The 23,870-nt window shown below is 32.2% G+C and overlaps 1 protein-coding gene across 7 annotated transcripts in view; it reads right to left on the minus strand.

The window, feature by feature from the left end:
- The window catches only part of LOC145277834 (RNA polymerase II-associated protein 3-like), a 326,267-nt gene that overhangs the window by 260,432 nt on the left and 41,965 nt on the right, over window positions 1–23,870 (minus strand). For all 7 annotated transcript variants that reach the window (XM_080129755.1, XM_080129754.1, XM_080129752.1 and 4 more), the window contains one exon: window positions 12,554–12,681. In XM_080129755.1, the coding sequence (XP_079985881.1) occupies window positions 12,554–12,681 (128 nt within the window). The remainder of the gene's footprint in view (window positions 1–12,553; window positions 12,682–23,870) is intronic.

Here is a 23,870-nt window from a genome sequence, read left to right on the forward strand (position 1 = left end):
TATGGCTATTTTAGTAGAACTACCTTGAAATCTGTGATTATCCAAAGCGTTTTTTCGTCCGTGTGTATTACTAATTATAGTCATTGGAAGAGTGTGGCAAATATAGACATTATAGTCATTGGAAGAGTGTGGCAAATATAGACATTATAGTCATTGGAAGAGTGTGGCAAATATAGACATTATAGTCATTGGAAGAGTGTGGCAAATATAGACATTATAGTCATTGGAAGAGTGTTGCAAATATAGACATTATAGTCATTGGAAGAGTGTTGCAAATATAGACATAGTCATTGGAAGAGTGTTGCAAATATAGACATTATAGTCATTGGAAGAGTGTGGCAAATATAGACATTATAGTCATTGGAAGAGTGTTGCAAATATAGACATTATAGTCATTGGAAGAGTGTTGCAAATATAGACATTATAGTCATTGGAAGAGTGTTGCAAATATAGACATTATAGTCATTGGAAGAGTGTGGCAAATATAGACATTATAGTCATTGGAAGAGTGTGGCAAATATAGACATTATAGTCATTGGAAGAGTGTGGCAAATATAGACATTATAGTCATTGGAAGAGTGTGGCAAATATAGACATTATAGTCATTGGAAGAGTGTTGCAAATATAGACATTATAGTCATTGGAAGAGTGTTGCAAATATAGACATTATAGTCATTGGAAGAGTGTGGCAAATATAGACATTATAGTCATTGGGAGAGTGTGGCAAATATAGACATTATAGTCATTGGAAGAGTGTGGCAAATATAGACATTATAGTCATTGGAAGAGTGTGGCAAATATAGACATTATAGTCATTGGAAGAGTGTGGCAAATATAGACATTATAGTCATTGGAAGAGTGTGGCAAATATAGACATTATAGTCATTGGAAGAGTGTGGCAAATATAGACATTATAGTCATTGGAAGAGTGTGGCAAATATAGACATTATAGTCATTGGAAGAGTGTTGCAAATATAGACATTATAGTCATTGGAAGATTGTTGCAAATATAGACATTATAGTCATTGGAAGAGTGTGGTAAATATAGACATTATAGTCATTGGAAGAGTGTTGCAAATATAGACATTATAGTCATTGGAAGAGTGTTGCAAATATAGACATTATAGTCATTGGAAGAGTGTTGCAAATATAGACATTATAGTCATTGGAAGAGTGTGGCAAATATAGACATTATAGTCATTGGAAGAGTGTGGCAAATATAGACATTATAGTCATTGGAAGAGTGTTGCAAATATAGATATTATAGTCATTGGAAGAGTGTGGCAAATATAGACATTATAGTCATTGGAAGAGTGTTGCAAATATAGACATTATAGTCATTGGAAGAGTGTTGCAAATATAGACATTATAGTCATTGGAAGAGTGTTGCAAATATAGACATTATAGTCATTGGAAGAGTGTTGCAAATATAGACATTATAGTCATTGGAAGAGTGTTGCAAATATAGACATTATAGTCATTGGAAGAGTGTGGCAAATATAGACATTATAGTCATTGGAAGATTGTTGCAAATATAGACATTATAGTCATTGGAAGAGTGTTACAAATATAGACATTATAGTCATTGGAAGAGTGTTACAAATATATACATTACAGTCATTGGAAGAGTGTTGCAAATATAGACATTATTGTCATTGGAAGTGTTGCAAATATAGACATTATAGTCATTGGAAGAGTGTGGCAAATATAGACATTATTGTCATTGGAAGAGTGTTGCAAATATTCACATTATAGTCATTGGAAGAGTGTTACAAATATAGACATTGTAGTCATTGGAAGAATGTTGCAAATATAGACATTATAGTCATTGGAAGTGTTGCAAATATAGACATTATAGTCATTGGAAGAGTGTTGCAAATATAGACATTATAGTCATTGGAAGAGTGTTGCAAATATAGACATTATAGTCATTGGAAGAGTGTGGCAAATATAGACATTATAGTCATTGGAAAAGTGTTACAAGTATAGACATTATAATAATAGAGAGAGTGTTGCAAATATAGACATTATAGTCATTGGGAGGGTGTTACAACTTTACATTTTATAGTCATTGTGAGGGTGTTACAAATATAGGCATTATAGTCATTGGAAGAGTGTTAAAAATATAGGCATTATAGTCATTGGGAGAGTGTTGCAAATATCGACATTATAGTCATTGGGAGGGTGTTACAAATATACATATTATAGTCATTGGAAGAGTGTGGAAAATATAGGCATTATATTCATTGGAAGAGTTTTACAAATATAGACATTATAGTCATTGGGAGGGTGTTACAACTATACATATTATAATCATTGGAAGAGTGTTACAAATATAGGCATTATAGTCATTGGAAGCGTGTTGCAAATATAGACATTATAGTCATTGGAAGAGTGTGGCAAATATAGACATTATAGTCATTGGAAGAGTGTGGCAAATATAGACATTATAGTCATTGGAAGAGTGTGGCAAATATAGACATTATAGTCATTGGAAGAGTGTGGCAAATATAGACATTATAGTCATTGGAAGAGTGTGGCAAATATAGACATTATAGTCATTGGAAGAGTGTGGCAAATATAGACATTATAGTCATTGGAAGAGTGTGGCAAATATAGACATAGTCATTGGAAGAGTGTTGCAAATATAGACATTATAGTCATTGGAAGATTGTTGCAAATATAGACATTATAGTCATTGGAAGAGTGTGGCAAATATAGACATTATAGTCATTGGAAGAGTGTTGCAAATATAGACATTATAGTCATTGGAAGAGTGTTGCAAATATAGACATTATAGTCATTGGAAGAGTGTTGCAAATACAGACATTATAGTCATTGGAAGAGTGTTGCAAATATAGACATTATAGTCATTGGAAGAGTGTGGCAAATATAGACATTATAGTCATTGGAAGAGTGTGGCAAATATAGACATTATAGTCATTGGAAGAGTGTGGCAAATATAGACATTTTAGTCATTGGAAGAGTGTGGCAAATATAGACATTATAGTCATTGGAAGAGTGTTGCAAATATAGACATTATAGTCATTGGAAGAGTGTTGCAAATATAGACATTATAGTCATTGGAAGAGTGTGGCAAATATAGACATTATAGTCATTGGGAGAGTGTGGCAAATATAGACATTATAGTCATTGGAAGAGTGTGGCAAATATAGACATTATAGTCATTGGAAGAGTGTGGCAAATATAGACATTATAGTCATTGGAAGAGTGTGGCAAATATAGACATTATAGTCATTGGAAGAGTGTGGCAAATATAGACATTATAGTCATTGGAAGAGTGTGGCAAATATAGACATTATAGTCATTGGAAGAGTGTGGCAAATATAGACATTATAGTCATTGGAAGAGTGTGGCAAATATAGACATTATAGTCATTGGAAGAGTGTTGCAAATATAGACATTATAGTCATTGGAAGATTGTTGCAAATATAGACATTATAGTCATTGGAAGAGTGTGGTAAATATAGACATTATAGTCATTGGAAGAGTGTTGCAAATATAGACATTATAGTCATTGGAAGAGTGTTGCAAATATAGACATTATAGTCATTGGAAGAGTGTTGCAAATATAGACATTATAGTCATTGGAAGAGTGTGGCAAATATAGACATTATAGTCATTGGAAGAGTGTGGCAAATATAGACATTATAGTCATTGGAAGAGTGTTGCAAATATAGATATTATAGTCATTGGAAGAGTGTGGCAAATATAGACATTATAGTCATTGGAAGAGTGTTGCAAATATAGACATTATAGTCATTGGAAGAGTGTTGCAAATATAGACATTATAGTCATTGGAAGAGTGTTGCAAATATAGACATTATAGTCATTGGAAGAGTGTTGCAAATATAGACATTATAGTCATTGGAAGAGTGTTGCAAATATAGACATTATAGTCATTGGAAGAGTGTGGCAAATATAGACATTATAGTCATTGGAAGATTGTTGCAAATATAGACATTATAGTCATTGGAAGAGTGTTACAAATATAGACATTATAGTCATTGGAAGAGTGTTACAAATATATACATTACAGTCATTGGAAGAGTGTTGCAAATATAGACATTATAGTCATTGGAAGTGTTGCAAATATAGACATTATAGTCATTGGAAGAGTGTGGCAAATATAGACATTATTGTCATTGGAAGAGTGTTGCAAATATTCACATTATAGTCATTGGAAGAGTGTTACAAATATAGACATTGTAGTCATTGGAAGAATGTTGCAAATATAGACATTATAGTCATTGGAAGTGTTGCAAATATAGACATTATAGTCATTGGAAGAGTGTTGCAAATATAGACATTATAGTCATTGGAAGAGTGTTGCAAATATAGACATTAGAGTCATTGGAAGAGTGTGGCAAATATAGACATTATAGTCATTGGAAAAGTGTTACAAGTATAGACATTATAATAATAGAGAGAGTGTTGCAAATATAGACATTATAGTCATTGGGAGGGTGTTACAACTTTACATTTTATAGTCATTGTGAGGGTGTTACAAATATAGGCATTATAGTCATTGGAAGAGTGTTAAAAATATAGGCATTATAGTCATTGGGAGAGTGTTGCAAATATCGACATTATAGTCATTGGGAGGGTGTTACAAATATACATATTATAGTCATTGGAAGAGTGTGGAAAATATAGGCATTATATTCATTGGAAGAGTTTTACAAATATAGACATTATAGTCATTGGGAGGGTGTTACAACTATACATATTATAATCATTGGAAGAGTGTTACAAATATAGGCATTATAGTCATTGGAAGCGTGTTGCAAATATAGACATTATAGTCATTGGAAGAGTGTGGCAAATATAGACATTATAGTCATTGGAAGAGTGTGGCAAATATAGACATTATAGTCATTGGAAGAGTGTGGCAAATATAGACATTATAGTCATTGGAAGAGTGTGGCAAATATAGACATTATAGTCATTGGAAGAGTGTGGCAAATATAGACATTATAGTCATTGGAAGAGTGTGGCAAATATAGACATTATAGTCATTGGAAGAGTGTGGCAAATATAGACATTATAGTCATTGGAAGAGTGTGGCAAATATAGACATTATAGTCATTGGAAGAGTGTTGCAAATATAGACATTATAGTCATTGGAAGATTGTTGCAAATATAGACATTATAGTCATTGGAAGAGTGTGGCAAATATAGACATTATAGTCATTGGAAGAGTGTTGCAAATATAGACATTATAGTCATTGGAAGAGTGTTGCAAATATAGACATTATAGTCATTGGAAGAGTGTTGCAAATATAGACATTATAGTCATTGGAAGAGTGTGGCAAATATAGACATTATAGTCATTGGAAGAGTGTGGCAAATGTAGACATTATAGTCATTGGAAGAGTGTTGCAAATATAGATATTATAGTCATTGGAAGAGTGTGGCAAATATAGACATTATAGTCATTGGAAGAGTGTTGCAAATATAGACATTATAGTCATTGGAAGAGTGTTGCAAATATAGACATTATAGTCATTGGAAGAGTGTTGCAAATATAGACATTATAGTCATTGGAAGAGTGTTGCAAATATAGACATTATAGTCATTGGAAGAGTGTAGCAAATATAGACATTATAGTCATTGGAAGAGTGTTGCAAATATAGACATTATAGTCATTGGAAGAGTGTTGCAAATATAGACATTATAGTCATTGGAAGAGTGTGGCAAATATAGACATTACAGTCATTGGAAGAGTGTTGCAAATATAGACATTATAGTCATTGGAAGTGTTGCAAATATAGACATTATAGTCATTGGAAGAGTGTGGCAAATATAGACATTATTGTCATTGGAAGAGTGTTGCAAATATTCACATTATAGTCATTGGAAGAGTGTTACAAATATAGACATTGTAGTCATTGGAAGAATGTTGCAAATATAGACATTATAGTCATTGGAAGTGTTGCAAATATAGACATTATAGTCATTGGAAGAGTGTTGCAAATATAGACATTATAGTCATTGGAAGAGTGTTGCAAATATAGACATTATAGTCATTGGAAGAGTGTGGCAAATATAGACATTATAGTCATTGGAAAAGTGTGGCAAATATAGACATTATAGTCATTGGAAAAGTGTTACAAATTGCCACACTCTTCCAATGACTATAATGTCTATATTTGCCACACTCTTCCAATGACTATAATGTCTATATTTGCCACACTCTTCCAATGACTATAATGTCTATATTTGCCACACTTTTCCAATGACTATAATGTCTATATTTGCCACACTCTTCCAATGACTATAATGTCTATATTTGCCACACTCTTCCAATGACTATAATGTCTATATTTGCAACACTCTTCCAATGACTATAATGTCTATATTTGCAACAATCTTCCAATGATTATAATGTCTATATTTGCAACACTCTTCCAATGACTATAATGTCTAGATTTGCAACACTCCTCCAATGACTATAATGTCTATATTTGCCACACTCTTCCAATGACTATAATGTCTATATTTGCAACACTCTTCCAATGACTATAATGTCTATATTTGCCACACTCTTCCAATGACTATAATGTCTATATTTGCCACAATCTTCCAATGACTATAATGTCTATATTTGCAACACTCTTCCAATGACTATAATGTCTATATTTGCAACACTCTTCCAATGACTATAATGTCTATATTTGCAACAATCTTCCAATGATTATAATGTCTATATTTGCAACACTCTTCCAATGACTATAATGTCTATATTTGCCACACTCTTCCAATGACTATAATGTCTATATTTGCCACACTCTTCCAATGACTATAATGTCTATATTTGCAACACTCTTCCAATGACTATAATGTCTATATTTGCCACACTCTTCCAATGACTATAATGTCTATATTTGCCACACTCTTCCAATGACTATGTCTATATTTTCAACACTCTTCCAATGACTATAATGTCTATATTTGCAACACTCTTCCAATGACTATAATGTCTATATTTGCAACAATCTTCCAATGACTATAATGTCTATATTTGCAACACTCTTCCAATGACTATAATGTCTATATTTGCAACACCCTCCCAATGACTATAATGTCTATATTTGCAATACTCTTCCAATGACTATAATGTCGATATTTGCAACACTCTTCCAATGACTATAATGTCTATATTTGCAACACTCTTCCAATGACTATAATGTCTATATTTTCAATACTCTTCCAATGACTATAATGTCTATAGTTGCAAAACCCTCCCAATGACTATAATGTCTATATTTGCAACACTCTTCCAATGACTATAATGTCTATATTTGCAACACCCTCCCAATGACTATAATGTCTATATTTGTAACACTCTTCCGATGACTATAATGTCTATATTTGCAACACTCTTCCAATGACTATAATGTCTATATTTGCAACACTCTTCCAATGACTATAATGTCTATATTTGCAACACTCATCCAATGACTATAATGCCTATATTTGTAACACTCTTCCAATGACTATAATGCCTATATTTTTAACACCCTTCCAATGACTATAATATGTATAGTTGTAACACCCTCCCAATGACTATAATGTCTATATTTGTAACACTCTTCCAATGACTATAATGTCTATATTTGTAACACCCTTACAATGACTATAATATGTATAGTTGTAACACCCTCACAATGACTATAATGTCTATATTTGCAACACTCTTCCAATGACTATAATGCCTATATGTGTAACACACTCCCAATGACTATAATATGTATAGTTGTAACACCCTCACAATGACTATAATGCCTATATTCGTAACACTTTTCCAATGACTATAATGTCTATATTTGTAACACTCTTCCAATGACTATAATATGTATAGTTGTAACACCCTCCCAATGACTATGTCTATATTTGCAACACTCTTCCAATGACTATAATGCCTACATTTGTAACACCCTTCCAATGACTATGTCTATACTTTCAACACCCTCCCAATGACTATAATGACTATATTTATAACTCTCTTCCAATGACTATAATGTCGATATTTGCAACACTCTTCCAATGACTATAATGTCTATATTTGCAACACTCTTCCAATGACTATAATGTCTATATTTGCAACACTCTTCCAATGACTATAATGTCTATATTTGCAACACCCTCCCAATGACTATAATGTCTATATTTGCAATACTCTTCCAATGACTATAATGTCTATATTTGCAATACTCTTCCAATGACTATAATGTCTATAGTTGAAAAACCCTCCCAATGACTATAATGTCTATATTTGCAACACTCTTCCAATGACTATAATGTCTATATTTGCAACACCCTCCCAATGACTATAATGTCTATATTTGCAACACTCTTCCAATGACTATAATGTCTATATTTGTAACACTCTTCCAATGACTATAATGCCTATATTTGTAACACTCTTCCAATGACTATAATGCCTATATTTGTAACACTCTTCCAATGACTATAATGCCTATATGTGCAACACTCTTCCAATGACTATAATGTCTATATTTGCAACACCCTCCCAATGACTATAATGTCTATATTTGCAATACTCTTGCAATGACTATAATGTCTATATTTGCAACACTCTCCCAATGACTATAATGTCTATATTTGCCACACTCTTCCAATGACTATAATGTCTATATTTGCAATACTCTTCCAATGACTATAATGTCTATAGTTGCAAAACCCTCCCAATGACTATAATGTCTATATTTGCAACACTCTTCCAATGACTATAATGTCTATATTTGCAACACCCTCCCAATGACTATAATGTCTATATTTGCCACACTCTTCCAATGACTATAATGTCTATATTTGCAACACTCTTCCAATGACTATAATGTCTATATTTGCAACACTCTTCCAATGACTATAATGCCTATATTTGTAACACCCTTCCAATGACTATGTCTACACTTTCAACACCCTCCCAATGACTATAATGTCTATATTTATAACTCTCTTCCAATGACTATAATGTCGATATTTGCAACACTCTTCCAATGACTATAATGTCGATATTTGCAACACTCTTCCAATGACTATAATGTCTATATTTGCAACACTCTTCCAATGACTATAATGTCTATATTTGCAACACTCTTCCAATGACTATAATGTCTATATTTGCAACACCCTCCCAATGACTATAATGTCTATATTTGCAATACTCTTCCAATGACTATAATGTCTATATTTGCAACACTCTTCCAATGACTATAATGTCTATATTTGCAATACTCTTCAAATGACTATAATGTCTATAGTTGCAAAACCCTCCCAATGACTATAATGTCAATATTTTTAACACTCTTCCAATGACTATAATGTCTATATTTGCAACACTCTTCCAATGACTATAATGTCTATATTTGCAACACTCTTCCAATGACTATAATGTCTATATTTGCAACACTCTTCCAATGACTATAATGCCTATATTTGTAACACTCTTCCAAATACTATAATGCCTATATTTGTAACACTCTTCCAATGACTATAATATGTATAGTTGTAACACCCTCCCAATGACTATAATGTCTATATTTGCAACACTCTTCCAATGACTATAATGTCTATATTTGTAACACCCTTATAATGACTATAATACGTATAGTTGTAACACCCTCACAATGACTATAATGTCTATATTTGCAACACTCTTCCAATGACTATAATGCCTACATGTGTAACACACTCCCAATGACTATAATATGTATAGTTGTAACACCCTCACAATGACTATAATGCCTATATTCGTAACACTTTTCCAATGACTATAATGCCTATATTTGTAACACTCTTCCAATGACTATAATATGTATAGTTGTAACACCCTCCCAATGACTATGTCTATATTTGCAACACTCTTCCAATGACTATAATGCCTATATTTGTAACACCCTTCCAATGACTATGTCTATACTTTCAACACCCTCCCAATGACTATAATGTCTATATTTATAACACCCTCTCAATGACTATAATGTCTATATTTGGAACTCTCTTCCAATGACTATAATGCCTATATTTGTAACACCCTCCCAATGACTATAATGTCTATATTTGCAACACTCTTCCAATTACTATATTGCCTATATTTGTAACACTTTTCCAATGACTATAATATGTATATTTGTAACACCCTCCCAATGACTATAATGTGTATATTTATAATACCCTCCCAATGACTATAATGTGTATATTTATAATACCCTCCCAATGACTATAATGCCTATATTTGTAACACCCTCACAATGACTATAATGTCTATATTTGTAACACCCTTCCAATGGCTATAATGTCTAGATTTGTAACACCCTCACAATTACTATAATGTCTATATTTGTAACACCTTTCCAATGGCTATAATGTCTAGATTTTTAACACACTCACAATTACTATAATGTCTATATTTTTAACACCCTTCCAATGACTATAATGTCTAGATTTGTAACACCCTGCCAATGACTATAATGTCTATATTTGTAACTCTCTTCCAATGACTATAATGCCTATATTTGTAGCACCCTCACAATGACTATAATGCCTATATTTGTAACACCCTTCCAATGACTATAATGTCTACATTTGTAACACCCTAATGACAAGGTTATCAAAACTAGAAGATGACCCGGCCTTCATGTGCTTTAGACTGACTTGACAACACATCTTCTGACGTTAGTTATTTATATTTTCTTTAGCGGTCTCCCTCAACCCAAGACTGTACTTTAATCAATTACACCTCTGACAGTATAGATGTAACACTGTCTCTAGACACTAGCACCCAAATACATATATTTGGTGACTTTAATTTCCACCACAGTAATTGGCTTGGCTTCTCTAACTACACTGACACAGCTAGTAGCATTATATATAACTTGTCTATATCGCATTCCTTGACTCTGAAAGTAATGTTCTTGACCCATATTCCAGATTATCAGGACCAACTAGCCTCACTTCTGGACCTATTTCTGACAACAGTTCCTGAAGATTTTGTATTAAATGCCCATTGCCCTCTCAGGAATGCTGATCACACTGTGATAACGATAGACATCACTCTAAATTCTCGACCTGAAGTCGAAGAGCCTCTATTTAAAATGACAAGGTACTACAATAAGGCTAACTTGGATGCAATCAGGGATCACATCAGAGATGCTCCATGGGGAAATATATTTTCTCTTCTTGAAGCAGCAATTGAAGCACATATTTCTGCATAAATGTTCTATAGCAAACCTCACTCTCCCCAATGGTTTACTTTGACTTGCACAGCTGCCATTGCTCAAAGGCAATATGCATACCACAGATTTATCTGACATAAATCCGGTACAAATAGACAAAAAAATATAGAAGCTAGAAGTAATTGTAAGAAGGAAATAGCCACAGCCAAGAGAGAATACATTGAAACAACCAGAAAATGCATTGAAGCACAGAAATTAGGAAAATCTACAACAGTGCAGTAAATAATCCAACACTCTTGAAGTTGTTTGCATGGCAACTGAGAAGGCTAATCTGCTTGCCCATCGGTTTGCCTCCAACTCTACTTTGGACCTAGCAAACCACTCTCTCCCAGATTTTCCTCTACAGACAGAAACCACACTAGATGATCTGAAAATCACCCCTTCTCAAGCACATGATATAAAAAAACCTAAATACCTCAAAAGTATGTGAATCTGCTGATTTCATCCCGGCTATACTATTAAAAAAATGCTCTGCTGAGGTTGCTCCAGTTCTCTCCAAACTGTTTAACAAATGCCTAAACAAATCTTGCTTTCCTGACTGCTAGAAAACTGCTTCTGTGGTACCAGTTTACAAGAATTCTGGTGAAAGAACTGACCTATTAAATTATTGTCCCATTAGCCTCCTCCTTTTTTTTTTTTTTTTTTTTTTTCGCCAAAATATTTTAGTCCATAATTAATCAAGCTTTAGTCCACCACCTCACAGCTGCTAAACTTCTGTCTGACCGACAGTATGGGTTTAGGCAAGCCCGTTCTTCTGCAGATATCCTAACTGTAATCTCTGAACATATATACCATGCACTGGATAAAGCAGGGGAGGCTAGGGCAGTAGTCCTAGATATATCTAAAGCTTTTGACAAGGTATGCCACGATGGTCTTCTGATGAAAATCAGATCCTATGGTATTACTGGATGAATACTTAAGATAATTAAATCCTTCTTTAAGAGAAGAATCCCGGTTGTGGTTGTCCTCAATGGCCGTACGTCTAAACAATATGATATAAATGTGGGTGTACTTCAGAGGTCGATCCTTGGATCTTTATTATTCCTGATATTGATAAATGACCTCCCTGATAAAATTGTCTCTGAAATGGTTATATTTGCTGATGACACACCGCTCTATAACAGACATGAGGAGAAAACGAATGATTAGATATCCGAGGCAATATTTGATTTTGTGAGGAAATACTTTGACTTTTTTTATTTTTATACACTTTATTCATCTTGAAATGATAAATTAGCATAGTGTATAAATTAGATGCTTATACTTACTTTTCCTGCTTTAAAAATGCCATGGCTCTATTTGCAAGAATGAGAGCATTAGTAGGATCCAACTGTAAGCCAGCACTGTACTTGTCGATAGCCATGGCATAATTTCCTAACTTGAAGAATTCATTACCCTGTAAATAAATATAATACAAATTAAATTTAAAATAAAAAGTTATGTGGAGTAGATCATTAACTTACACTTTGTATATTAAAAAAAGCCCAAAGAAACTGTTGTTTGAGAATAAATGAAAAATTTATTGGCTCATCCCATTTGGTGCCTAATTGGTTTGAATACTGAAAAGACAGAAGAATTTTTATGATTATCATTGAAAGGTTTCACACATTAAAATTACCGGTGTGAGGTTATGGAGATAATACCAACAGGTGAAATTTAAATCAAGAACTAAGATGGTTGGTAAATGTGCTCTTCATATATAATAGAACAATTGCTGTAAATGTTTTATTGCAAAACTAGCTGAAGTACCTGGTGTTGCTAGGTTGTATTTGATATATTTGAATATTCTGTCCTCATGAATGCCTGATTTTTGGCAAAAAATTATTGTAAAAAAATATCTAAGAAATTAAAAAAGAAAAGTTTTATTTTCCTGTAAATAAATATTTTGATTCCGCCTGTCCTAAAATATGTTTAAATATATTTAAAAACCATGCAGATATTCGCATTTATTAATAAGACATGATGACAAAAGTTAAAAAGAAAAATGTCTTACTACCATCAAAGATAATTAAATCTTAAGAACTCTTGAACAAATTAATTTATGTGCGCATGCACAGAAAGAAGTATAAACATGTCAATAGAACATTTCGCATTTCAACATGCCGATATCTATGATATTCTGTAGGGAAACGCATGACTTAACTAACTAGCACGTGTGCATAATTCAACGGGTCGGTCGTGGAACAAAATGAATGAAGAAAAAAGAAACAAAAATGGCTGCCTTATCTCTTTATATGCCTGCAATGTGATCACCTGATATGCAAATGAGATGCTCCTGGTTGGAGATAAAAGAGGGTTGATTTTTCAGAGAGGAGGTTCATTTTGAAGTTGGATTTTGAAGAAGGAAGTTCAATCAGCAGAAGTGCTTTTGCAGTTGAGAGAAGTTGCGATACGTATACAGAAGTTTGGAAGTTGAAAGTTTGGACAACAATGTCAAACTTAACCAAGAAATTGTTGATGTGAAGAGCAGAAGAAATAACACTTGAGTTACTTAATTATCAACCTAAACAAAGATTTTATGCATTATAAATTATCCTTGGTTTATAATTACTATTTCCTGTTAATTACAGTGCTATGTGACCAGTAGTTTAAGAGTTTGCCTGTTAAATATTTATACACACATATTTACTATTTTATTTATATAGATTAGTTAGGAAAAATTCTATTTTGTATGAAAATGAACGTCTAATCTATTATAATTGTCATATAATTATTTGAATGCAGTAAATGTTTCAGGAAAATTTTCTTAAAAACAAAACAAAAAAAAACAGAACTACAAACGCGCATGTGAAATAAGGAAATTTTATCAGAAAAATAAAAAATAATAAAAACACAAGCATTGAAAAAATTTACATTTTTTTGTTTGAAATTAATCTTTGTTCATCTAATTGATAAATGAATAACACACACACACATGCATGTTTTCATATTGAACACAAAATTTGTGGCCACAATGAAAAAAAAAAAAAAAAAATCGAAACTTTCTTATGTAATCAGAAGTTAGGTGTTCCATTTTTGGAGTAATGGCCATTTCAAATATTTCTTTTTTTTTTTGTTTGGTAATTTCCTTTGGTAATGTAATTTCCAAGCGAGACAGGATTCTTTCAAGAGAAAGAGGATGCTTTCAAGCGAGACGACGTGATAAATAGATAGATGGATAGATGAGAGAGAGAAAGAGGCATAGATACATAGATGAAAGGGGGAGGAGAGTAAAAAATCTCCACTTTAAAAAACGACTCTGATGTCTAACTCTGTCCCGTGGAGAGGTATTGTAAAAAGGAAATCTTTCCTTTTTAATCCCTCCGTTATAACCTGTACCTGTAACTTCTAGTCACATGCCATTTTTTTCATCGTTGCCACAAATTTTGTGTTCAACGTTATAACTGAAAACTGAACCCATGTGAAAAGTTATTTTTTTTCAATTTCTTTTTTTATAATCTGAAACTGAAGTCTGAAATCGATGATATTAACAGGAAAATGTTAAAAAAAGAAAAGTGAAAATTGTGGAATTTAGAGAAGGGGAACAATCTTGCCAACATCTGCCCTTTTTCTTCAAGAAAAGATGAATGTCTTAGTTTTTTAACCCTAAATTGTTAGGTGTAACACACATTTTTGTTTCAAAACTTTTTAAAGTAAATTTTTTTCTGGGGTCAACAGAATTTTTTTTAATTATTGTTTTTATAAAAAAATGTAAAATTTGTTTATGAAAATCGTAATTTGTTAAATGAAAAATATAGGAAAAAGAAATTTTTCAAGAAAATTTAATCAATTTTTTTTTTTTACGGCTGTTCATTGCCGGTGGAAGAACTTTCTAGAGATGAAGATATTTCCTTAGAAATCTTTACTTCGGTCGACTGTTGACCGTCATCGACAGCAAAGAGGGAGAAGATGGGGTAGAGGAAATGGAAGGAAGCTCTCCAACTGGTTGAATGAAAAAAAAAAAAAAAAAATTAGTTTCAAACTCACCAAATTATGTCAATGTGGCAAGACTGGAGATTAGGTGGCAAAATAATCTTGAATCCTGTATCACCTAAAAGGAACTAAATTCCTGTAGTCACCGTTAAACAATGTAAACAATTTTTTTAATATAATTTTAAACAATGAATACCATTTTTAATGATAAACAATATTAATAGAAATATTAAATTATCAGAACATAAAAAATTTAAGTTTAAACAATATAAATAGAACTTTATAATTTTAAGCAATGTAAGAACATTTTATTTTTAATTCAAAATTGAATCAGGTGATTATTATTAAATCACGTGAGTAGTTATAAACGATACAAATTAATATTAAACACACATATTCTAGTGCTATTTATTACTTTTCATGTGTATTCTCTTTCAGAACTTTTAATATAAAAAATATATCGTTTAATATTTGAAAAACTACTTATTTGTGCAAAATTTAAATGTGATATTCGTTTTCAGCATACCAGAAACCTTTTGAAAGTCGTCATTTTAAAAGAAAATGTTATGGTGGAAACCAAGTAAAAATTTACCGTTTAAAATTATATAATGTTTGGTAGTTATGTATTTTATGTACCGTGCTGAAATAATGACATTGTTTCGAAAGGCATTCTTAACATGGGGAAGATGTTTTGTAACTATTCTGTGCTTCCACTTTAAAATTTAATAAAGAAAAGATATCTTGAAACTTGAATTTAACTCCAGTCTTGTCGATAATGTCAGGCACAGGAATGAATTTATGCATTTTAGAAAAAGAAATGAAAACACCGGGGCAGACAATCTCATATTGTAAGAAGAAACTTATTGAAACAAATGAGGTGCAGCGCCAAGCTCTTGAATTAAATAAATAAATAAATAAATAGAAAAAAAATACCCCGCATCACCCAAATAATAAAAACAGTATATTAAAAAAAAAAACAAAAAAACTTGGTTTAACATTTCAATATTTGAACAATGCTTGGCTTAAACCGATAATTCACCCGATCCATTCTTGACGGGAAGCGAATCACTGCGAATCTGACACTTGCGCATAAAATGAAGTCGCCTATGGAGAATAAACATTTTACATGTAAATTTGCTGACGTCTGTACGCGTTATTTATGCATGTAAACAAAGATATTACTCACTATAAACCATCCTTGGTGCATAAATGTCATTTCCTGAGAATTTCAGTGTTATGTGACCAGTAGTTATAGAGTTTGCCTGTTAGATATTTACACACACACATGTACTGTTTTTATTTATATAGACGATTAAATCAGATGACGAATTGCGATAAGCACAATCTCTACTAATGTATAAAAGCAACTTTGTGTGTTTGTCTGTGTGTATGTGCATGGAATCCTAAACGGTTGGGCGTATTTTTTAACAGACGTACTTTATGTACCTGGCAGTATTCTTAGATAGATTTTGTATGAGAATGTCTTTGATAAGTATCGATAATCAAAAAAGTCTGGTGAAAGAAAGAACAGGCGATTTTGACTAAACACAGCTTAACATCAGAAGTGCATTTGAGAAGTTTTATTAACGCACAAATAGCAAAAAAACCTAACATATAAAATCAATAATATATTCTTTGATATGACAGGGACGCATTCAAAATGAACGCATCTGTTTAAAGCACAATTAAACCATGATACTTGACATCTGCATTTTAAACTTTAATTCAAACCATTATACATCAAAAATAATTTTATAAAATTAACAGTAGGTTCTCTAGTTGTTGTAAAAAAATTACACAGAAGAGAATTTATTCTGCAAACAGACTACAAACTGCTGATAACAATATTTGGTTTGAACAAAGGTATACCAACTCACACGAAAAATAGATTACAGCATTGGGGTGTAATTCTATTAAATTATATAAAGCAGAATTAGCATACTTTTAAAATATGGTATGTACTTTCAAAAATGATAGATCATGCCGATGAGTTATCAAGATTAATACCTACATGTACGGAACCACACCAAGATACAGTAACAGCAATACTAAGAGATGATAGTGAATTCTTGGGTCTGTTATGCAATACTATATACAATACTCTAATGAGAATTTCCAGTTATGCTAGAAGATTAGAAAAATGAAAAAGTTTCGCTGAATAAGAAATCTAAAAAGGAAATAGTGTGTTATCCTTCTCAATATATGAACAGGTATTACTCTATGCTGATAGAGTAGTAATCTTGGCTACTTTGCAAAAAGAAATTCTGAAAGATTTTCACACAGGCCATATAAGGATTTCAAGAATGAAATCTTTAATGTGAAGTTATACTTATTGGCTGGGGATAAACCAAGATATAGAAAATTTGATGAAACAGTGCAGAGGATGCCAACAGTCAGCAAGAGATCCACCAGTAATGATTTAAACATGAGTCCCATGGACTCAATTGCATATAGACTTTTAGTTAATCATTGTGGACAGTTTCATTAAGTGGCCAGGAATTTTTAAGTGAAGGCATCTGACTGCAACAAATACACTTAATCAAATTTTTTGAAGTCCCAAATACTTTAATCAGTGACAATGGAACCCAGTTCACGGGAAAAGAATTTATAGAATTCTGCAAATCACTGTCCATTGATCATGTGACAATACCAGTATACCACCCAAGATCGAACAGACAGGTGGAAAAATTTTGGGACACATTCAAATGATCACTGAAGAAGAATCAAGGTGTAGACACAAATGAAAGTCTTCAGAAATTTTGGCAGAATCACACCAAATCCAAAGAGGACATCACGTTTATCGTCTGCAAAATTAATGTTTGCTCAGAAAAATACACTCCATGTTTGAGAGCCTAAAAAAACAAAAAAACAAAAACAAATGACTAACGTCTATAATCCAGGTGACAAAGTTTTTTCAAGAACTTTAGTGCTGGAAGAATGTATTGAGAAGAAGGAAAACTAAAAGAATTGCACAGCTTATATATAAAAGGAAACAAATTTATGTGCGAGACATTGGAATCAATTGAGACCCAGACATACTGCAGAGGTAACGGAAACTACCTACGAGATTCCAATGGAATTCCAGTATGACGTGTTTGAAATTACTGTTCTTATAAGTCAACATTCTCAAATGGAGGCATCCTCAAACATGAAGCCTCTGGTCAAGTATCACCATTGTAAGAAGAATTTAGAAAATATTTATTAGATTATGTCCATACCTAAAAAAAAAAAAAAAAAAAAAAATTAAATTTTCATAGAAAAATTTAGCTCAGGGTGAATATATTAGTACATTTGGGTTCTTACTCTTTACAAGATTATGATTGGCTGGTTAAATCATAAATACAAACCGATAGTGTCATCTACGAGAGACATCGAAAGGTACAACACATGACTTATACTAAAGAATATCAATACTTGTTTAGTAAATTACCGGATTATTACTTAGCTACTTCAAATGAATATGTCCCTTTAGTGGACTATACCAGTTACCAACAGTATTGGTTATCTCATCGAGTTTCTGCTTTTAACTCACCCCGAATAATAGGCTACAATCATAAAAAAATTAGATAACGGTTAGCACAGTTCTGTGAACTATGATTATTCACAGGATCTACCAAAAACACTATTCATTTCAGAAATTGGACTATGCACATGTTGTGGGTAAAAAGTCACACATCTTTTTTATTTTATTATGTACAAAAGAAAAATGTATCAAAGAAATATCCTTTCTCCATTTTCTACTTGAAATTACCAGGCACCCTAACGTTCAGTGCTAGACAAGGCACACACTGCTACTTAATTTGACACTCAGTTTTTAAATCAGTAATAAGTACGTTTCTCCTACCTCCATCAAAATAAAACTTATATAATTGGATTCACAATAAAATTTACTTAAAAATGGCATTTTAATATTTTTGTTGTGATTTGTATATTCAAACAAATTGCTATTTAAATCCGACTATTAACGACGAAACCTGTCAGCATAGCATGCCCGCTGGAGGTAGATCACTTTTTGCAAATAAGCGGTTGGGGTGTGTTCACATAAATACTCATAGCGAAGTTGTACCCGTCGATTACATTTCTAATGGTTTTAGCTCATTAGGGAAAAGAATTGTCTTTGCTATGGAATTTGAACACAACACGTACGTCTTACCAGTCAAAAGTTAGAATATCTTAAAGTTGATGCTTTGTAGTTCAAAGATAATTAAAGATAGAAACTGTGTTCAAACGCTATTTAATAGCGAATATATTAATTTCTTTTATCTTAAAATTTGAAAAGAATTGGATAAAAACTTTTTAAGTACGAATCGATAAAAATAGTGACAAACGTATATAAACATGAGAATTTTTGTGCGTCGCGACGTGCACAAAAATCTGTAAACAAATTCATTCATCAACTTATGACACAAAGTATTCATTTGATTTTTGTTATTATTTAGAAAACACATGTTTTTAATTATGGAAAGGAAACTAACATTTTTAAAAAATAAATTCTTTGAAAATGTCATCGTCTTATTTTTTAAAAATTCTGTTAAATGTTAAATATTTTTTAAAATTCTTTTAAATGTCGAATTCTTTTAAATGAGTTAAAACACACAAACCACTTTAAGTTAAGTAAAAGAATAACTTTTATTAGGTTTATTTTACAATCCAGAGGTATGAAAAAGTGGCCCCAAAAAAAACAAATATATAACAAATAAATGTTACTAAAGGCAAGTTACTCTTCTACCTACCTTGATACATTTTGGTGTTGTAAATTTTTATTCTGTTCAAAAAACAAGTAGTGTCGAGTGTTACATGAAAACAAGAAAAAATGGCCGCTATGTCTCTTGAAGTCTCAACAATGACTTAAAAATAAAAAATGATACAAAATAGTGGTAGAAGCTCACCCAATAAAGTCATCAAGAGAAGATTATCAGCAATAAGACGAGCAAAGAGATTAGGAGAGGAAATAAACTGAATAAAGGAGGAATAGTAGACTTGTCACTATTAACAACATTATTGGTTATTCGTATTATTTGGATTCATTGAACTACTGTTCTCATCTTGAATGTGATTTTCACAACGTTTCAGTCGATGTAACCTCCTACTGGTTTGCAAGAACCCGTGGCACAGTGGTTAGAGTATCCAGAAAAAATCAATTGTAAAATGTGATATTCTCCTGAAGGTTGAAAGTTCAATACAATTGCAAATTACTTAGGACTTCTATTAAGTCATGGCTGATGGAACAAGAGCACGCTGCCCCTGTGAAATAAATAAAGGGTTCTGCTTGAAATTCCGTCCAAATTCCCTGAGTTTGATAGAAACATTTCCGAGTTCAACAAGATACACCTGAAGAAGTTACATCGATAAAAACGTTGTGAAAATCACACTCAAGATGAGAACAGTAGTTAGATGAATTCAAATAATACGAATCCTTGTCTCAAAAATTCAGAAACATCATCATTGCAGATTCTCCAAAAGTCATGAGGACCAACTTTTAAAATGAGATAGTCACAGATCCTTTGAGAAAAGTTAGATTTAGGCTCAGAGATTATTCTCTTGCAGGCATTGCTAGCTCCTCCATAGGATTGTGTAGAAGCTTCAGAACCATTCCGCTTCTACTAATTAAATTAATGGACGCAAACAGATGAAAGCCAATGAATGAGGTGTGGTTTGAAACTTACAATGACAAAATAAAGGTATCAGTTCCAACAAGAAGCCAGTCAGTAACCTTCTTAGCAGCATCATTCTGAAACATACCAAAGATAGGACCCCATGGAATGTCACATAGAAAGTTGTGAAACCCTCCCCAATCAGAGTTCTTAGAGTTAAACATCTTCCTACGGATCAGACTCCACATAAAAATCAACAGTATAATCAGTGGGAGAGAAGATAAAATAGAACATGATTCAAGAACAGAAATGAAAAAATATCAAATAAGGATGGTTGATGAAAATTATCAGGAAAACACGCAGAGAAGGTGAGAGAGTTTATCAGTTACATCTATGTAATTAAAGTGAGAGATCCAGTCAGATTGATGATAACTGAATTCACTAAAAACAAAAATGAACAAAAATGAAGTTGCAATGCATTATCTATACTGTTGAATATATAGCATCAACAATAGAGAAGTCATTGCAGGCATTTCATTGGGGAATGGCATAAAAAGAATACATAGGAAGTGGAATGCAGCAAATGTCAAACAAATAAATATCCACGAGTCATGATTGGGGATATGTGCATGTGAAAAAGAGCATGCAAATATGTGGAAGATTCAAAGTAGAAAACAGACAAAAAAACATGTACATGTAGATTGTTATCAATAGAAGCATTCAATAACCAAGCCTGAAAGAGACACCACCACCACCAACATTCAATCCCTTGGACTTCAAACAGGCTAGCTGAAAAGGTTACTAGGCTGACAGAAAGTCTACTCCTAAACCTGTTAAGTGGTTGACCAGAAACTAGTGTTTTTATCATCACAGCATCATTCTCAAACAAGAGTCTGGAATACCGACTTCAATAGAAAGAAAGAAACAAAAGAATAGATTTTGGTTGACACTGGTTTGACCTTATCCTTCGCACAGACATCACCTCTGTAAACAACAAGAGTATGTTTTTTATATATTTACACAACTTGAATTAAACTTTGGATTGACATTTTTATTAATAATAAAAACGAGTTATATTTATTCATGACCAAGATTGATTTTTATGTAGAATGCGTTGATATATTTACAAAACAATAAAATAAAAACCAATGTAATAATTGAGAATTTAGGATACTGATCTCTTCTGTTGGCAGTCAGTGAATGAGAAATCTTTCTAGATTGAGGCAATCTTTGTGCATAATAAAATCACACATATAAGCAACAAGTATAAACAAGGGATATCAGAAAAATACATTTATTTACATATCTTATTTTTATAAAGATGAACATTTTATACATATATATATATATATATATATATATATATATATATATATATATATATATATATTTGGTAAAACTGGTAATTAGAAAAACCTGAAGAGAGTGCTCAATACTATTGCAGAGCAAATACGTGTTTTATTTTTTTATTACCGTTTTATCTGTTTGGTTACATATGTTTTGGATGTTGGAACATGTTTAAGATCCAGCAGCGAAATGATTGTTATTATTTGGAAGAAGGGTTTTAGAGGAAATACGAGTGTATGTGTTTGGATGTATATATGATGTGCCTATGCCCGCAATACAATTGACATTGAAAATAAGGTTAAACATAACCACTGCCCAAAACATGTTAGGAGCCCACCCCCTATATATATGAATTTAACAGAACTACAAGAACCCCTGACTCATTAGAACTTAACCACCACCCTCATAATCTTTAACTTTTAAACCTTCAGGCCCTCTATATCGGTCAAACCACGTTTATACACCAAAAAACTACTTAAGAATATGAAAATTAATCCCTAAACACATCTACACCCTCACCACATTTAATTTACAATCATCATTTTTCCTCCCCTTCCTCCTACTATCTCTATCACTTACACTTCTTAATTTCTAATTTTTAAAAAAATTGTTTTTTTAGCAAAGCAAATCCATACAGACCCCTAAATATTAAACCACCAGCATGTATTTGAACATATCTTACAATGTGTCTAGCTAACCTCGCATTATTAATTATACTTCTATATTTATTAATTTATTTATCCTAACTTTACTTTATTTACTTAGTATAAATGTGCACATGTCTATGTATATATATATATATATATATATATATGTCTGTATATTTATATTTTTATGCATATTTATATAATTGTGTATGCGTATGTATGGGTACATATGTATATGTACATCAGTATCTTACCGGAGATCTATGTCTCCACGTATGTGTGTATATATATATATATGTATTTATGTATATGAGTATGTGTGTGTATGTCTGCATTTAGATGCATGTATGTCTACATGTGTATTGTATGTATATATGTGTATGTGCATATGTATCTGTGTGTGGATGTGTAGATATGTACATATGTATGTGTGTGTATGTATGCGTACATGCGTGTTTGTTGACATATGTATTAACTCTTAACTACCTAAAAACAATTCGCTGTCAACTCAAATGAACAAACATTCGAAATGAAATCCCTTACTTGCCAACCACATGACACATACAAACGTCTTTTCTCTCTCTATCTCTCATCTATTCCATATACTCCAGTGCGGGCATAAACAACCAAAAGCAGTAAAATCTTAAAACTTAAAATCGAAATTCCTACCCCCCTCCTTCCTTCCCCCCTTTTACCTCCATCTCTCCCTCCCTATATTCATATATCTCCACCCACGCCTACCCCCCACATATACTACAATCTAATGTATCTTAACCTTCAAAACTTAACTATTGTTGATACCCGGCTCCCTCCCACTTATTATTTCTTACCCCCACCCTTTTTTTCTCGTATTTCCTCTAAAACCCTTCTTCCAAATAATAACAATCATTTCTGTAAGGTCTGACAAAGCTGCTGGATCGTAAACATGGTCCAACATCCAAAACATATGTAACCAAACAGATAAAAAGGTAATAAAAAAATAAAACATATATATATATCTTTTTATAACTTATTATAAAAAAAATTAGCAATTTGCTTACTTCCCTACAAGAACAAATTTAATACAAAGTTTTAATGTAAAAAAC

This window comes from Euprymna scolopes, chromosome 6 (assembly GCF_053919585.1).
Source record: "Euprymna scolopes isolate OS-2025 chromosome 6, ASM5391958v1, whole genome shotgun sequence".
In the NCBI taxonomy this organism is placed as follows: domain Eukaryota; kingdom Metazoa; phylum Mollusca; class Cephalopoda; order Sepiida; family Sepiolidae; genus Euprymna; species Euprymna scolopes.